The following is a 16,121-nucleotide window of genomic DNA, read 5'->3' as shown; positions in this document are numbered from 1 at the left end:
AGTTCTCCTCCCAGGTACATGGTAGGATGATACTTCCCTCCCCTTTGACATTCGGTAGAGCCATGTGACTTGCTTTGCTCATGTATATAAAATATGAGTGGAAGCAACGTTTCGTTTCCAGGTAGAAGATTTAGCACTGACAAGTGGTTTTTTTCCTTTTTTAATAAAATGCTATCAGTTCCCCATATATATTATTTTTAACTGAAGAATGGAGTCCAGGTTTCATCTGACATTAAATATATACCAATAACCTTGCCTGGGAAATCCCATGGACAGGGGAGCCTGGCAGGCCACAGTCCATGGGGTCAGACATGACCAAAGCAACTTAGCACACACGCAGGAGAAGAGACTGTTCCAATGTGCTGCTATCCTACAATCCAGTAACTGTAATTGCAACTCATCACAATCCTGAAATTCTGTTTAGTGATGAGAACCCAGAAAATATTTAATGTGAGGACTTCCCTGGTGGTCCAGTGGTTGAGACTCTGGCTTTTCACTGCAAGGAGCCCAAGTTCAATCCCTGGTCAGGAAACTAAGGTCCCACAAGGCCAAAATATATAATAATAATTTTTTAATGTCCTCTTTAAAATAATTATTTTTAAAATATTCAGTGTAAAACCTAAGCTGATTTTCCTTTCAACTCCCTTGGGTACATATTTACTGTTAACTAGAGTCTGTTCTTATCTTCACTCACAGCAATTATACTTTGGCCTCACTGTGTATCTTCAAGAAAGAACACACCCTTCATGTGGACCTGGCCAACAAGCCTGAGTCTTAAATGAGCAAGTAGCCCCACACCTCCAGATTCAGCTGGGACACTTTGATAGAATTTTTAGAACTCGGAAGACAGACATCTAGGGCTTCCTCCTGTCCTTGGCCCATGCTTTCAGGGGAACAAAAGGCAAATGAAACCATCGACTTTCTGGATGGTGCTGTGTCATGGTTCTCTGTAGCATTTCTGGATAGTATTACGAATCATAGGTTTCAAATTACCTTAACCTAGACTTCTAGTCACAAGGTACAAGTGGAACAGTTGGTCTATAAGGCATATTTAGAGCCCTTGCATGAGGCTCATGAGAAATGACAGAAGCATGGCCTATAATTAAGACATCAGCTGTTGGCATTCCTCATGTCTTTATCCTCAGGTTGAGGATGAATACGAGGCATCGATAAAAATAAGATAAAATTCTTCAGGTGATTTCAGAGCAAAGTAAGAACAAAACTGAGTACCCCTCGAATCCCTAAGTCCTGAAAACCCTACATCAGAGTGCAGTGGTATTTCTCTGAAAGAACCCTACAAACCCAGGATAAAATCCTGTAACAGTACTAGCTTATCATATGCAAGTCCTCAAATTCTTGGACACAGAAGACCCTAAACCCTTCCTTAACCCTTAGAACGAAAGGGCCTCGGGTAACTTCCTCGCCCGTAAAATAGATGATAAGAATATAAGGTTGGAGAACTTTTACTTAAGAGGGTCACAGTCCACAGCTAGTCCGTGTGTGTGCACTGTTTCATCTTTCAACTCATTTTAATCTTTGTGCAGTTTGAAAGATAACCCTTTTGTGATCTCTTCCGAGAAGGCAAATTACGATACTGACTAATGCTTGCAGGCCAAGTGGCTGCCGCTGGTCCGTTAGTGCCTGAGAAAGCCAGAAGACTCCCTCTGCTCTCGGTATCCTGGCTTCTCACCTTTCACCTGGGCTGTTGGCTCTGAGTAGACGGGCTATTTCTGAGAGGAACCTAGTGATGTCCTGGTTCAATCCTAGTTCTTTCCCAGTGCCCTAGACAGGAGACAACTGACTCATTCTTCCTTCTCTTCCTCTTTGAACAAGTGAGAGGTCTTCAGATATGTGTTCAGACTAAGTGCTCGTCAACATCATTTTCATACCTCCTCCTGGGAGGAGTCATCCCTTAGGGTTCTGGGGCCAGCAAATGACACAAGAATTCTAAAGCCTAATTTCAAAAAATGTCTACCAAAGCTCTGCTCCACTTTCTTACAGTTCTAGTAAGGATTAATGTTAATTCAGAAAAGAAACAAGAACATCCATATTCTTCCCTCTTGGTCCAAATCCACATGAGAACACAGACAGGACTACACTCTGAGATGTTCTATCCCTTTATTTATATAATTGTATCAGGAAAGTAGCCACTGGTGTCTTCAGGCTTTGCCTCTCCAGCACCAGCAGTCTCCTTGCCCTGAGTAGTGATCTTCATTCCCAGGAGAGGAAGTAGACATTGCCCTGTGTGTCTCCCACTGCGAGTCGCAGGGTAGAGTCAGGACCCAGGCAAGGCTCCAGGCAGCTCACTGCCCCTTCACATCGGAACAGGCCCAGCTGCAATGGAACAAAAATGGGAGATGAGGGCTACAAGCCTAGGGCCTCCTTACTAACTTATTTGTCTCCCACACCAATGACTTTTATTTAGAAACAAGTTAGTTACACATTATTGCAAGAAGGAGAGAAGAAAACAATTTTGATCTTCTGACTTTCCTTACCCCAAGTTTGGTCTCTGACATCCCTTTTGTCCTCCTTACACTTACACACACACACACACACACACACACACACACACACACACTTACCAGCTGCATACTGGGTCTCTCCCACAGTTTAACATCTCTGTCCTTTGAAGCTGTAACCAGCAACTCAGGCAGCACATGGAGGGCTGTGACAGGGCCTGAGTGAATCTTAGAGGAAGAGGAAGAGGTGTGGTGAGTTCTAGAAGGACCCTTCTCAGTCAAGGGAGCAGAGAAGTTTGCTGGGTCAGACCTAGAGCCTCCTCCCCAATATCTTGTGACCTTTCCCTCAAACTCACCTTTCTGCGTTGCTGCGTCTTTAGCTCTGTGACTGTTGACCAGCTGTAGGTGTCAGTACATATATGTGACTCTGTCTCTGAAGTTTGAGTTGCAGGCATTTCTGCTTTCTTCTGCCAGATATTATCTGTGATCCATTCTCCTTCATCGGCACATCTGGCTAGGTTCCACAGCATCCCATCAGAGCTGGCACACAAAAATGAGGACTCTGCCATTTCAAGGGCAGAGTTTGAGCCAGGTCTTAGACTTTGAAGAATCCACCATCCTCCCTGAGGCCATCTCTGGATTCCTTGGGCCCTCCCAACACCACTCACCAGATCCAGGTTTGGCCTGGGTTACTGATATGAGGGTATTACTGGGATTCTCTAAATTCAGATCAAATTCCAGGCACTCTTCAAACTCTCCTAATTCCTTTTGCCCCTGTGAAAGGACAGAGCATTTTGTTTAGCCTACTTGTATCACTGCTTCCCAGACAAAGTAACTGTTTTCTGCTCTGAGCTGGTCAAGACTTTTCAAAATTGTATCTGTGATACAGTAAAGTACACAGATCTTAAATGGACATCTTGATAAAATTTTACACATGTATCCATCCATGTAATTACTGCCCAAATCAAGCCATAGTACATTCTACCACCCTGGAAAGTTGCCTCCATGCCCCTTACCCTATCACCATCCCCAGAATCAACAATATTCTGACTTCTGTCACTATCAATTAGTTTTGCTTGTTCTTGAACTTCATTTAAGTGAAATTATATAACATGTACTCTTTTGTGTCTGGCTTCTTTCACCGGGTATAATGTCTATGAGATATGTCTGTATTGTTCCAGACTACTGCCCATAGTGACAAGAGACATGAAGATAGTGCAATTAAGAAAATGCCTAGGTCAATCACTTCTCAGCCTTTTGGCTAAGAGGAAGTGTAGTTTAGGGGCTTCCCAGGTGGTGCAGTGGTAAGGAATCCAACTGCCAATGCAGGCTTGATCCCTGGGTCAGGAAGATCCTCTGGAGGAGGAAACAGCAACCAGCTCCAGTATTCTTGCTAGAAAAATTCCATGGACAGAGGAGCTTGGTGGGTTACAGTCCATGGAGTCTCAAAGAGTCAGATACTGCTGAGCTACTGAACACCCCACCTAGGTTTATGATTTCCCACGATTCTTTTAAACAATGGAATCCTCTTTTGTATCAGTGAAATCTTACAAGGAAACCCAATATAAAACACCCTTCAGTAGAGTTCTAGTTGAAGGAGGAGACAGGGATTTGGAACCAACTGAGAAGGCAATGGCACCCCACTCCAGTACTCTTGCCTGGAAAATCCCATGGGTGGTGGAGCCTGGTGGGCTGCAGTCCATGGGGTCGCTAAGAGTCAGACAAGGCTGAACGACTTCACTTTCACTTTTCACTTTCTGGCTTTGGAGAAAGAAATGGCAGCCCACTCCAGTACTCTTGCCTGGAGAATCCCAGGGATGGATGAGCCTGGTTGGCTTCCATCTATGGGATCACACAGAGTCGGACACGACTGAAGTGACTTAGCAGCAGCATCAGCAGCAGCTTTTCACTTCCTTCACTTTCACTTTTCACTTTCTGGCTTTGGAGAAAGAAATGGCAGCCCACTCCAGTACTCTTGCCTGGAGAATCCCAGGGATGGATGAGCCTGGTTGGCTTCCATCTATGGGATCACACAGAGTCGGACACGACTGAAGTGACTTAGCAGCAGCATCAGCAGCAGCTTTTCACTTCCTTCCTCTTTTACTCAGTCATGGCCTCAAGACTTTAAAATAGTAGTCCAGAACAAATGGTTGTTTTAACACACACCCAAACAGAACTTACTGAGAAAGGCAGAACTTGAAGTTTCATGGACTGCAGGACAAACACACCATAGTCCTCGTGGGTGGACAACATCATAGGATCTTCTGAATAACTTTGCCTGGTTTATGAGAAAGGAAGAGGCTAAGCCCAGGAACACCCCTCCATAAGACCCCAATGTTTGTTTCAGTTAGACCCAACCTCAGGGTAACTGCTAACCCACTTTTCCTTTTTCTCCAGCCTAAGAGAAAACAGCACTTGGGGTCTTACCAGATTACAGAAGGCTCATCACCGGGCTTCATGTGCAACAACTGCAAATCCGCTTTGGCCAAGATGAGGGAGTGAGCATCAGGGGCCGGGCCTACACTTGTCAGGAAACCTAAGTCCTCCTGAAGAACTCGGTTCAGGCGAAGACTGAAGCCCAAACAAGGCACATGAACAAGAAAAAGTCTACTTTAGTCCACGTCTCTCGGGCTCCTCAGTTCCCCATGGATTCCTCAGGAGTATAGTACAAAACAAACTGTATCGCCGTCCCTACAAATTGCCTTCTTTCTGATTCTCTCATATTAGTATTTATCATAGTATCACCTTAATCGCTCAAACTCGGAATCTCTAACATTTTGTCCTTTCCTTCCCTCCTGACCTGATCGATAAGCACTGCAGAGTCAACTTTCAACATATGCCTAAATCTTTCTTTCCGTCTCATCCCTGTTGCCCAGATTAGGACCCATGTTATGTCTTCCTGGGACTATAGCATCATCTGTAAATGTGGTCACCCTACCTTTAGTATCTCCCTACTACTATCCATCCTCCACATGGCCACTAGAGTTCTCTTTCTACAGTATTGTAAAGTAAAAAAATAAAAAATAAATAAATAAAAATTTTAATAAAAAATAAAAAATAAAATTCAGATAATTATTCTGCTCAAAATTCTTAGCCTGGCCCCAGTGTATTATTTCAATGCAATACCCCACGACCACTCGCACCAGGAACCCAAAGACTTAGCTATACTCAGAAAACACCACGTACTCTCACACCCCTGTGCCTTTTATTAATGCTACCTCCTCTTCCTAAAACACCATTCCCTGCCCTTACTTTAAGCCCAATCTCAAACAGCCACTCTTGTAAACAGTCAATTTCTTAAACTCTGCAACCCCAGGAATTTTATATAATTTATTATAGCAGTGATTACTCCACGTATTGTTGGCAGTTTACTTATATTCACATTCCTCTACTGTGAGCTCCCTTAAATACAAATTAATTTCAATCTGGTTCATGCTGCCTGGCCCAGAACTTAGCATACAGTAAAAACTTGATAATTATTTTAATTGACATAATGAGGACCAGAAAACAATTTCCCAGGGACCTTTTCCCTGCTTACTAATTAATATCCTGTTGACCGAGTTCAGAAAGAGAGAGGAGAGATTTAAGCAAAATCCCAGGTTTAACCATATCCATTAACCCAGCCGCCTCATTTCACCTGACATTTCTGGGTGTTGAACCCTTCTGCAGTTCCACGTGCCACTCGCTGACTTTTTCATTAGCACTGACAACAATCAAGGTGTTTACTGAGTACCAGAGCAGAGCACTGATGCAGCCCGGTGCCTGGAAAACACAGTTCAGTGCAGTTCAGTCGCTCAGTCGTGTCCGACTCTTTGCAACCCCATGAACCACAGCATGCCAAGCCTCCCTGTCCATCACCACCTCCCGGAGTTCACCCCAACCCATGTCCATTGAGTTGGTGATGCCATCCAACCATCTTATCCTCTGTCAGCCCCTTCTCCTCCTCCCCTCAGTCTTTCCCAGCATCAGGGTCTTTTCCAATGAGTCAGCTCTTCGCATCAGATGGCCAAAGTTTTGGAGTTTCAGCTTCAACATCAGTCCTTCCATTGAACACCCTTCTGAGGAACCAGGATTAATGTGTCCACACCCACCACCCCCTTCTACACAGAGGCTTCTACACAACCTCTGACCCTAGCACATGCCACCAGATACACAACCAGGGCAGAATTCGCATAAAACTGAAGTTTACTCCACTCACCTGTACTGTGACCACAGCCTTAGCTTCCTGCCACAAGGTCAGTTCCCCAGCTTGATTCCCAGACACTGCTGCAGAACCGTCTGGGGCCCAGGCCACAGCAGTGATGGCTGCAGGACTCCTGGGTCTGTATGTGTCATCTGGAGAAGAAAGGAAGTGATTCATTAGGAGCTGGACCACTGCTGGGGTACAAGAGGAGAGAGCAGGCTACTCTTCAATTTCTTGGTCCCACTTACACACACCACCCCCCTTTCACACCTTGCCTCTCTCCACACCTCACTCACCTGCCTCTTCAGGCACCTGCCAGAGCCGTAGGGAGCCATCCTCTGAGGTGGTCAGCAGGAGGCCTGAGGTCTCTGAAACAGCAGCTGCACTGACTGGGCCACTGTGACCCAGCAGAGTGTGTGTTTGAAACACCTGAAAGAAAAGGATGGAGATAGAAGAGTGAAGAGTTGACACAACAGGAGGCTGTCCCACTACCCCCTCCCATGGCCCCCAGCCCAGTCCTTTCAGGGAACTCACCAAGAGTGGATGCCACAACCGTGTGGCCCCATCCAATCCAACAGTGACCACCAGAAGCTCTGATCCCGGCTGACTGGCTAGTAAGATGCAGAGGCTGAGTCAGAAAAAGGGGAGGAGGGAGGAGGCAGTGGGGACCGGAAAGTGGCTGATATCTCGGTACCTGCACGGGGCTCCAGAGCAGCCACACAGTGGCTGATGGGTGCTGAGTGAGCGGGGATGCTGGTCATCTCCACGCCCTGATGGTCCCACACTTTCAAGGTCCCATCTCGGCCCACGGATACGACGTGCTCCTCCTGTCCCGGGAAACAGGATCAGAGAAGAGTCACACTGAGCAGGACATGGGAATTTTGGTTCCCATCACAGAGGTGCAGGCTGAGCATTAAGAGCTGTCAAAGAAAGAGGACAACCCGGCAATGGGGCCAGGGGGCTCAGGGCTGCCATCCCGCCGCAAGGCCGTGACACTAGGGTACCGTGTCTTCATGCTCTCCCTCCCCTCACACCGAGCCTCAGCCTTAACACCCTAACCCTGCCCTCATTCAGGCCCACGCATCTCACTCTTGGTACTTCTTCTGACTTTAGGATTAGATACCCCGTGCATCCAGCCTCCCAAAGTCCCCTTCACCTTCCCAGGGACCCCCCGTGATCTCTCCACCGCCTTCTCACCACGGCCACCACGGCGCTCACAGCATGCTGATGACCCAGGAAGTGACCAAGCTGCTGTCTCGACTCTGGGTCCCACAGGGCCACGGAACCATCGCCGGAGCAAGAGAGCTGCAGAGCCAGGGGGTGGAGGAGCAGACTTAACCAGCACCCCTCCAGCATCTCTCTGTGCTTATAACGTAGGAGGCAGGGCAGTAAGCCTTGTGATTAAGAGCAATGGTCATCCTGCGTTCTCATCCTAGTTCCACCATTCATTACTTGGTAACCAGTTCATCTCTCTGGGCCTCAGATTTCTCATCTATTCAACCAAGATAAGGACAGGATACCTAGTGATATGGGGCTGAAGCATCTATATACAGGACTTAATACACTGCCTGGTACATAGTGAGCACTGAATAAATAGTAGCTACTGTCCTTGTTATTAACATAGTGTCAGTCAACAACTCTGTCTCACCCTGACAAAGGTGAAAAGTCTGCAACACCCAGGAGAGATCTGTGCCTAGAAGGCAGGGGCAGGACAGACTATGACAAGTCTATTCAACTGTTACTCATTTCTTTTTGAGAACAACAGTGATTCTGTGTTGGGAAACTAGGCTTTACCAACCCTGAGTGCATAAATTGAGACTGATTTTTCACTTAAGACCAAAGAAATCATAGCAATACACGTCTCCTGCAGGAACAGGGCATCCTAAGCCCTTAGAAAGACAGCTCCGTGTTCCTGTTAAGAGCATGGGCTTTCTTATCATAAAGTTTACTGGCTCACCTTCTTCATTTACATGACCTTGGAAATGGTCTTTAATCTATCTGAGCTCAATATCCTCGTCTATGAAATAGAAAGAATAGCAGTAACTTCTTTACAGGGTGTTGTAAAGACTACGTGAGGCAACACATGCTAAGGCCTCAGTCCAATGTCTGACATATACTAAGTGCTCATAAAGTGCTCTATTATACTGGGTGTTAGAAAACTATATTAATACTATATTATTATACATGAGCGTTAGGAATAGGATGAGGTAGAAAGTGTTGACCTCCCTCTCCCAGGAATCCCACTGAGCCCAATACCATCCCAACCCCTTCACTCACCAGGAGGCTGTCTTTGGTCCAGGCACAGCCAGTGACCCAGTCTCGGTGACAGGCAGAGAAGGAGCAAATCAGAACAGGGGCTTTAGGTGTTCTCACATCCCAACAGAGCAGACTCTGGACACGGGTATCAAGAGAGGAAGTCGTCAGGACAGTAGGACAGAGAGGTAGGAATAGCAGGGCCATCTCACGTAAGAAGTTTCAAGAAAAGAAGGAATAACAAAGGAGGGCGGGTGGGCAGATCCAGTACAGGAGGTTTACGAAAGCAAAAAGCCAGAGGAAGCAGTAGGAAGAAAGCTGCTAGGGAATCCAGGACCAGAGGGGCTGTGGGCCCCCAAGGGGCTGGAGGTCCATGGGGAGAAGGGTCCAGGGGTGCATCCTCCTGAGACTCACCCGATCCCTGCCCCCGGTGGCCAGCCTGCATCCCTCAGAGCTGAAGCTGCAGCAGCTTACAGGGCCCTCATGTCCCTGGAGCTCAGTGCCATGAGGAAAGTCTTCTGTCTTCTGTGGCACCATCAGCAACTGCCTTGGCCACAATCGCACTGTGAAGTCCTCTGCATTGGAAATGGGCAAAGAGGAAGATTTCTTGAAAAGAGGAAGTGAGACAGGCTGGAAAGCCAAAGACAAAGGTGATCCTGGGGGCTGAGGGTGATGTCTCAAGGCACAGCTCCAATGGAGGGACTCTGTGAGTCACACTGAGACCTGGGACACAGGTCTGTCCCACGGGAGGTCACAGGACAGGAATGGCAGGACACTCAGCTCCAGCCCTGCAGTTCTCTCTAACCACACCTCCACACTCTCCTCTGCTAAAGTGCCCAGTGTCACTCTGACCAAGCCTCCTACCTAGAAAGAACTAAGGCCATCCTGCATTTTCACCTCAACATCTCCTTCTCTTCTCCTAAGGGAAACTCTTCACATGGCAAAATCCCCACTGGGCAGAAACTCACAGGGTGACAGGGTTTACAAACACATCCAAGAATCAGGGTTAGGGAACAAGAAGAAAACAGCCTAGACTGATTATGCAAGATAAATGCATTTAAAAACACTCTGAACACAGTCAAATATGGTTGAAATGGTATGTTTTACGTTACGTGATTTTTACCATATTAAAAGTAAAGTTTAAAAAATAAGTAAATAAAAGCACTTTGAAAGTTGGGAAAAAACAGTTATACAGGTGTATTTTCACACACACATATATACATATGAATTGAAGAAATGTATTCATATATTTAAAAGAAACAGTGACTCACAACCCTGCCCACTGTACCTGAGGCAACGGCCAAGAGTTCCTGGGAGGTGGCCAGTCCCAGCACAGGCTTCCGGTGTCTGGACAAGAGCCAGAGGGACTGAAGGGAGCCCCCCTGGAGCAGCCAGCCCTGCAGGGCCCCATCTTCTGCACCACTCACCAACAGCTTAGGGCTGAGCCAGGTCAGGGCGGACACTGCCACATCAAGCGCTTGACCCTGAGCCCCCTGGGAAGCTAGAGAATAAGAGACAAGAGAATAAGCCGCTTGCACAGGGGGCCAGAGTTGGGCAGGGACAGAGGTGGGGGTTTCTTTCCAGGCTGAAAGACTCCAGCCCTCCTCCCTTCGGTACCTGAAGAAATTCTGTAGATCCGAATGCCATCTGCTCGGTACCCAACAGCCACCTGATCACCATCTGGGCTGAGAGCCACAGAGAGGGCAGGAGAGAGGTGTGGGGAACCAAGGCACCCACAGGGCCGACCCAGAGACCCGGACCACACCTGAACCTGCGGGCCGAGAAAGGGGCTTAAAGATAACCCACCCTCTTCTCCACCCCTATTAAAGTCCTCCCTCCAGAAATTCATCTGGAGAGCTTCTGTGCACACACCCACAGCCCTCTCCATGTAGCTCTCCAGCCAAGCCCCTCTAGACTCCTCGACAAAGGCCCCACCCTCACACAAATATTTCCATTTGCTGCCCCCTCCTCGTACCCCACCACTAGCTCTCGGTAACCTGACCTTGCCGTCCTCTCCAGCCGTCAGTAACTGGCACCCAGCTCGCAGGAAAAGGGTGGCAGCAACGAAGCCTTGGTGGGCAGGGAAGGCAGCCAGCCGTGCCCCCTCCTGCCAGGCCCACAGCTCTACCATCCCGTCCAGCCGGCCCACAGCCACAACCCGCCCGGGCATACCAAAGGCCAAGGTACGGACAGAGGTTCCAGGGGCCCCCAGTTCCTACACAAAGAGATAGAAACTGGAATGGCAGGGCCTGATCTCAACCCAAACCCAGAGTGAGCCAGGATGCAAGTGCCTGCCATTCCCCACCTTCCACTCCACTCTCCCGTGCTTCCTGCCACAGGGCCACCTAGCTCCTCTCACCTTGATGACTCTGAGCACATCCACATGGAAAAAGCTGAAACTACCATCCCAGCTGCCAACGGCTATCACCTGTCCTTCTGGGTGGAAAGCAACGCAGTTCAGGGGCTTGGGACAGGGGTGCTGGGAGGCCAGCTGCCCTCGGACTATGTCCCACAGCTGGAGGAGAGAGAAGGGGAAAAGGACACGGGATGCTGAATAGACGTCTGAGCTGCTGGGTCCCAGAGCTCCAGGGGCCACCTCGTCCACTCCCCAGCCCTCAGCAGGCCAAGCAGTCAGAGCCTCTGCCCCACTGAGAGAGCCACCTCATGGGGCTGACGCCACATTTAGGGCCCTTTTCACCACCACAGGCCCCTGGCTGTTACCTTCAGGCTTCCTCCCAGGCACACAGTGGCCAGCAGCCGGTGATCTGGGCTCAGGCAGCAGCCAGTGATCTGGTACTGGTGAGCTTGGATCTGGAGCACCCTACCCCAGGGAGATAAGGTCAGAGTCCCCTGGCCACAGCCTCCCTCCTCATTCCCTTTCCCCTGGGCTTCCAACAAACAGGGAGGGCCCTCATGCCGAGCACGGGGACCCCTTACCGACAACCGTGCTGCAGGTCCCAGAGCTCCAGGAGCCCATCAAAGGCAGTTAGAAAGAGGGCATTGTCCGAGAGGAATGAACAAGAGGAAACCCCATCACCGCCACTCACCATCGACCTCTCCTCCTGTGAAAGTGAGCGGAGAAGTCACTCAGGGCACTCCCTTGACCATCCCATGTCCAGCTCCCCCAAGCCCCAACCAGGAATGAGGCGATGGCTAGAAGAGCTGAAGCCCTCGGCTCTCTACAGTCCCTGCTGAGTCTCAAATTATGGCCCTCTGGACCCACAGCAGGGACACTTGTGAAAAGTGCAAAGCTCTGGGCCCCACTCCAGACCCAGGTCAAGCTCGAACAAGTTCAAGTGGGACCTCATGATCCAAGTGAGGTCACATCGTCTCCCCCATTTCAAACCCCATAAGCATCCCCAAGTCACAGAAGATTCTGACTGGTCTGAGTTGGGAATGACCTTATACATATACATATATTTGGGGGAGAAGGGTTGACATGGGTGGAAGAGGAGAGAATGACTGGCTGGGGGGCCCACCTCTCCAGCCTCATCTACTAGGACCCTCCCTTACCTGCGCTCCACTGCAATCACAGCCAGCAGTTTAAGGACACATTCCCCCCGATGTTTGTGCCCAGGCTCCACACTGAACCTGGAACACCTGCCCTTCTCATCCTGTGTCCTCTAGTACCTACACAGTTCACTTAGCTCTTATCTATGTCACTTGGCTACATTCTGGTTCCCTTTTTAACCTTCTGTGCCTTAAATTTCAACAAAACTGACCACTTGGTGGGCAAAGACAATGTCCTAAGTCCCGTGTTTCTTTCAGTGCTTAGTACACTGCCTTCAAAGCAAAGTACAGAGCAAGAATTTGCTGTAGGATTGATTTTTTGACCAAGCCCTTGGGATCTGATGTGAAAGTAAAGTTGCTGAATCAAACAGGGTGATAACAGATAGGTTTGGCTTGTCTTGGGCTTCAGGGCAGGCCGGGAGGCTTTTCTGAAGGTAAACTCTGCCCCGTCTTGAGTGTCATACCTGCCAGGTTCTCAGGTCCAAAAGGTAAACTGTACCATTGGCAGTGCCCACGGCTGCTCTTTGCCCGTTAGGGGAGAAGGCCACGGCTGTGGGGGAGGAGGAAACTGCCAGGGACAGGCTGGATCTACAGAAAAAATATCAAGAAAAGGTGGAAATGAGGGACCAGGGGAAGGATGTGCACTTCTCTGCCTGAAGTCCCCTCTCACTGGTGACTCTGATCTGTTCTTTATTCTCTAGTTTCAGAGAGGGCTGCAGCTCGCTCTGGTAGGGCTTGTCAGCATCTGGGGTCAAGGGTTTTACCTTTGCTGGTCCCTCAGGGTCTGAGGTTTATTAAGCCAATGCAGCACGCACTGGAGGTGCTGTCGCTGGGAGAGCCGGGGGGCCTGGCAGCAAAGAGGCGAGTCCAGAGGCTGGTTGGCTACCTGCTGGTGCAGGAGCAGTGGGTACTGGCTGAGGATGGGAGCCTGCTGCCTCAGGAAGGTGTGAAATGCAGCAACATCAGCCTCAGGAAGCTTCTGTTCCTCGCCAGGGACTGAGGAAGCTAGAGAAGAGATGCAGAGAATCACTGCACAGTCAGCCTGACTTCCATGAACCCTAGCACCAAGCCAATCATATGATGTGTCCAAAATGCTAAGTCTTAAAGTGTGGCCCTCTGGTTCCAGATCAGGCACATCTGTTAAAACTACAAAGCCGGGCTTCCCTGGTGGCTCAGTAGTAAAGAATCCACCCGCCAATGCGGGAGACACGGGTTCGATCCTTGATCTGGAAAGATCCCACATGCCGCAAAGCAACTAAGCCCGCGTGCCATACTATTGAGCCTGTGCTTTGGAGCCTGGGAGCCTACGCGCCCTAGAGCCTGTGCTCCACAACAAGAGAAGCCGCCGCAGTGAGAAGCCCGTGCACAGCAACCAGAGAGGAGCCCCCTCTCACTGCAGCTAGAGAAAAGCCCAAACAGCGATGAAGACCCAGCACGGTCAAAAATAAACAAGTAAACAAAAAAATTTTTTTTTTTAAGTACAAAGCTTTGGGTCTCACTCTAGACCTAGGAAACCAAATCTGAGGACCCAGGTATCAGCAATTTGAACAAGTTTCCCAAGTAATTTTATGGCCACTAAGATTTAAGAGAGCTGAGTAAAAAGTCTCCTAAGAATCACTTGCTTACCCTCATTGCATTTTTTACCTTGGAATAGAAATCAACTGCTCCTTCCATTACAGCTCCCTCTGAGCAGGACCCCATGAACACACCCAGGACCCCACAGCTTGGAGAAGACTCCAGCCCGTAACTCATCTCACCGTAGAGGGCATGGGCCTCCAGGAGCTGAGAGGTCAGACCCTGTTCCAGGTGTGCAGCCACCACATGAAGACTGGTGAGGAACTTGGCAAGAAGGCCACGATTCCCGCTCTGGAGCTGGAAAGTCAGACTGAATTCATTAAGGATGTGACAAGGCTGGTGAGGAGGGACAGTGTAGTCTTTGACCCTGCCCATGCAGCTGATACTTAGACTTAGGAGCTGGGACAAAGGACCGGAAGGAGGAGGGCTGGAAAACTGAAAGAAGAGAGGTACAGAGAGTGTGGAAGGCAGGTAACAGCCGTGGGGATGATGGGGGCAGTTGGGGGAAGAGGGGGCTCAGAACGGCCAAAGCAGTTCCTTGGGAGAAGGTGCCGATGGGCTCTGGGGACTAACCAGGTGGTAAGGCAGGTCTGCCAGGGCTTCCGGAGGGCACCTTTGGAAGGTACCTGAGGCATCAGGGTCACACGTCTTCCAGAGCTGAGCTGCAGGTGTGAGTCACAGGAAGAGACACTGAGATGAGCTCGGCCCTGAAGCATCTCCAAATATCACATCCCTCAGGCTACAGTGAGAACCATCCTCTCACTGGGGTGGCAGGTGAGGAGGCCAGCCAATGGGGAGCACCAGGCCCCACGCTCAGTGCCCCGGGGGTTAACCAGGCTGCAGTCACCTGCAGTGAGGAGGTGCGCCGTCTTCTCCAGCTCCGGCCTCTTCCCATAACGACACCTGGCGGCCGTTCTCAGGGGCCCATCCTGGAGGCAGAGCCGGGCTCCAGGGCGCTCCAGGGGTCCCTCCCCCAGCAAGCTGACCCCGTGTGAGGGAAAGAAGGCAAGAGAAGAGGGAGAAGGCCTGTCAGTAAGCAGCCTGGCACGAGGTGGGCTCCCAGTCCCACCTCAAACAGTGGTAACTTGAGTGACAGCCATGCAGGGTCTGGAGACAAGTGTCAGGGGCTATACCAAGAGAGGAAGAGGATGAAGAGAGAGGGTCACAGGGGCCCTGCCTCAAAGACGTGGAGGCACAGGTCAGTGGGAGCTCAGTGAGGGCACTTGTACCTGCGCAGACTCTGGATAAGGTAGGCAAATGGGCCCATGGGGTAGAGGTCCCCGCTGTTACTAGCAGCCACTGCTTCTTCCCAGGTCTTGGTCCCCCTGGGAAGGATCCGCCATGCACTCAACACTCCATGCAACTGGTCCACGGTCAGACCTGAAAACCCAAGGTCGCTCAGGCCCTAAACCAGGCAGCATACCCATCCCCACCTAATCCCTAATCACTCCCTGCACAGCTTGCTGAGACTCCAACAGAACCAAGGTCGTCCAACCCCTGAGCCCACTCCAAGCGCTGACCACTGCGTGTGGCCTCAAGAGTGGCCAAGGCTTGGGAAAGGACGTCGGGGCCATGCTCCTGCTCCAGGGTGCCCAGGACGTGCTGCAGCAGCAGAGGGACGGTGGCTGGCAGTGTCCGGAGCCTCTCGGAAACCTGGGGGAGGACGCGAGGGGCCTCCGTCAGCACAGGGAAGGGGAGAGGCAGCTTCGGTGTGGGTAGGAGATGGGGCAGCAGGGAAAAGCATGGGAAGGGATGAAAAGGAAACACTGGTGGGAGGGAAGCAGGTTGAGGGTGTGGATGAGAAGTGGCAAAGGAGGAGGGTGGGAAAGGGTGAAGGATGCGGATGAAGAGATTGAATGGTGAATGGGAAATGAGGTTAGGATACTGAAGATGAGGAGTGAGGGGTCACATCCTCAACCGACCTGCTCGTAGAGCGTGAAGAGCCTCAGGTGATCGGTGACCAAGCGCAAGTACAGCGGCAGCACAGACCCCCGCTTCACCAGCAGCAGCCGCATCTGACGAGACTCCGAGGATTCAGCTTTGGACCAGAGAGCCGGCCCCCGGCCACCGCCCTCCACTCGGGCACCAAGCCCAGTGCGGGCAGCCTCTTCTCTGAGAGCCCCCACAGGGGAGAGACCCAC

The 16,121-nt window shown here is 50.3% G+C and overlaps 1 protein-coding gene across 6 annotated transcripts in view; it reads right to left on the bottom strand.

Moving 5' to 3' along the window:
- Positions 1-2,138: 2,138 nt before the first annotated feature.
- TEP1 (telomerase associated protein 1) overlaps positions 2,139-16,121 on the bottom strand; it is a 40,855-nt gene continuing 26,872 nt past the window's right edge. For 3 of the 6 annotated variants that reach the window (XM_052647410.1, XM_052647411.1, XM_052647409.1), the window contains 28 exons: positions 15,903-15,995; positions 15,501-15,633; positions 15,210-15,360; positions 14,834-14,961; positions 14,554-14,648; positions 14,163-14,277; positions 13,170-13,410; positions 12,870-12,993; positions 11,833-11,957; positions 11,617-11,716; positions 11,255-11,410; positions 10,898-11,110; positions 10,513-10,666; positions 10,184-10,396; positions 9,310-9,470; positions 8,920-9,033; positions 7,840-7,947; positions 7,337-7,469; positions 7,177-7,253; positions 6,939-7,071; positions 6,658-6,794; positions 6,097-6,221; positions 4,887-5,030; positions 4,641-4,737; positions 3,128-3,233; positions 2,816-3,021; positions 2,583-2,687; positions 2,139-2,334 (listed from right to left, as the gene is read on the bottom strand). In XM_052647410.1, the coding sequence (XP_052503370.1) occupies positions 2,212-2,334; positions 2,583-2,687; positions 2,816-3,021; positions 3,128-3,233; positions 4,641-4,737; positions 4,887-5,030; positions 6,097-6,221; positions 6,658-6,794; positions 6,939-7,071; positions 7,177-7,253; positions 7,337-7,469; positions 7,840-7,947; positions 8,920-9,033; positions 9,310-9,470; positions 10,184-10,396; positions 10,513-10,666; positions 10,898-11,110; positions 11,255-11,410; positions 11,617-11,716; positions 11,833-11,957; positions 12,870-12,993; positions 13,170-13,410; positions 14,163-14,277; positions 14,554-14,648; positions 14,834-14,961; positions 15,210-15,360; positions 15,501-15,633; positions 15,903-15,995 (3,810 nt within the window). In that variant the 3' untranslated portion in view covers positions 2,139-2,211. Of the gene's footprint in view, positions 2,335-2,582; positions 2,688-2,815; positions 3,022-3,127; positions 3,234-4,640; positions 4,738-4,886; positions 5,031-6,096; positions 6,222-6,657; positions 6,795-6,938; positions 7,072-7,176; positions 7,254-7,336; positions 7,470-7,839; positions 7,948-8,919; positions 9,034-9,309; positions 9,471-10,183; positions 10,397-10,512; positions 10,667-10,897; positions 11,111-11,254; positions 11,411-11,616; positions 11,717-11,832; positions 11,958-12,869; positions 12,994-13,169; positions 13,411-14,162; positions 14,278-14,553; positions 14,649-14,827; positions 14,962-15,209; positions 15,361-15,500; positions 15,634-15,902; positions 15,996-16,121 lie in introns of all 6 variants that reach the window. The other 3 variants (XM_052647412.1, XM_052647413.1, XM_052647414.1) reach the window with 3 other exon arrangements.

This window comes from Budorcas taxicolor, chromosome 10 (assembly GCF_023091745.1).
Source record: "Budorcas taxicolor isolate Tak-1 chromosome 10, Takin1.1, whole genome shotgun sequence".
Taxonomy (NCBI): Eukaryota; Metazoa; Chordata; class Mammalia; order Artiodactyla; family Bovidae; genus Budorcas; species Budorcas taxicolor.
Note: the sequence above shows the minus strand (reverse complement) of the source record. Positions and strands in the feature narration are given on the sequence as shown.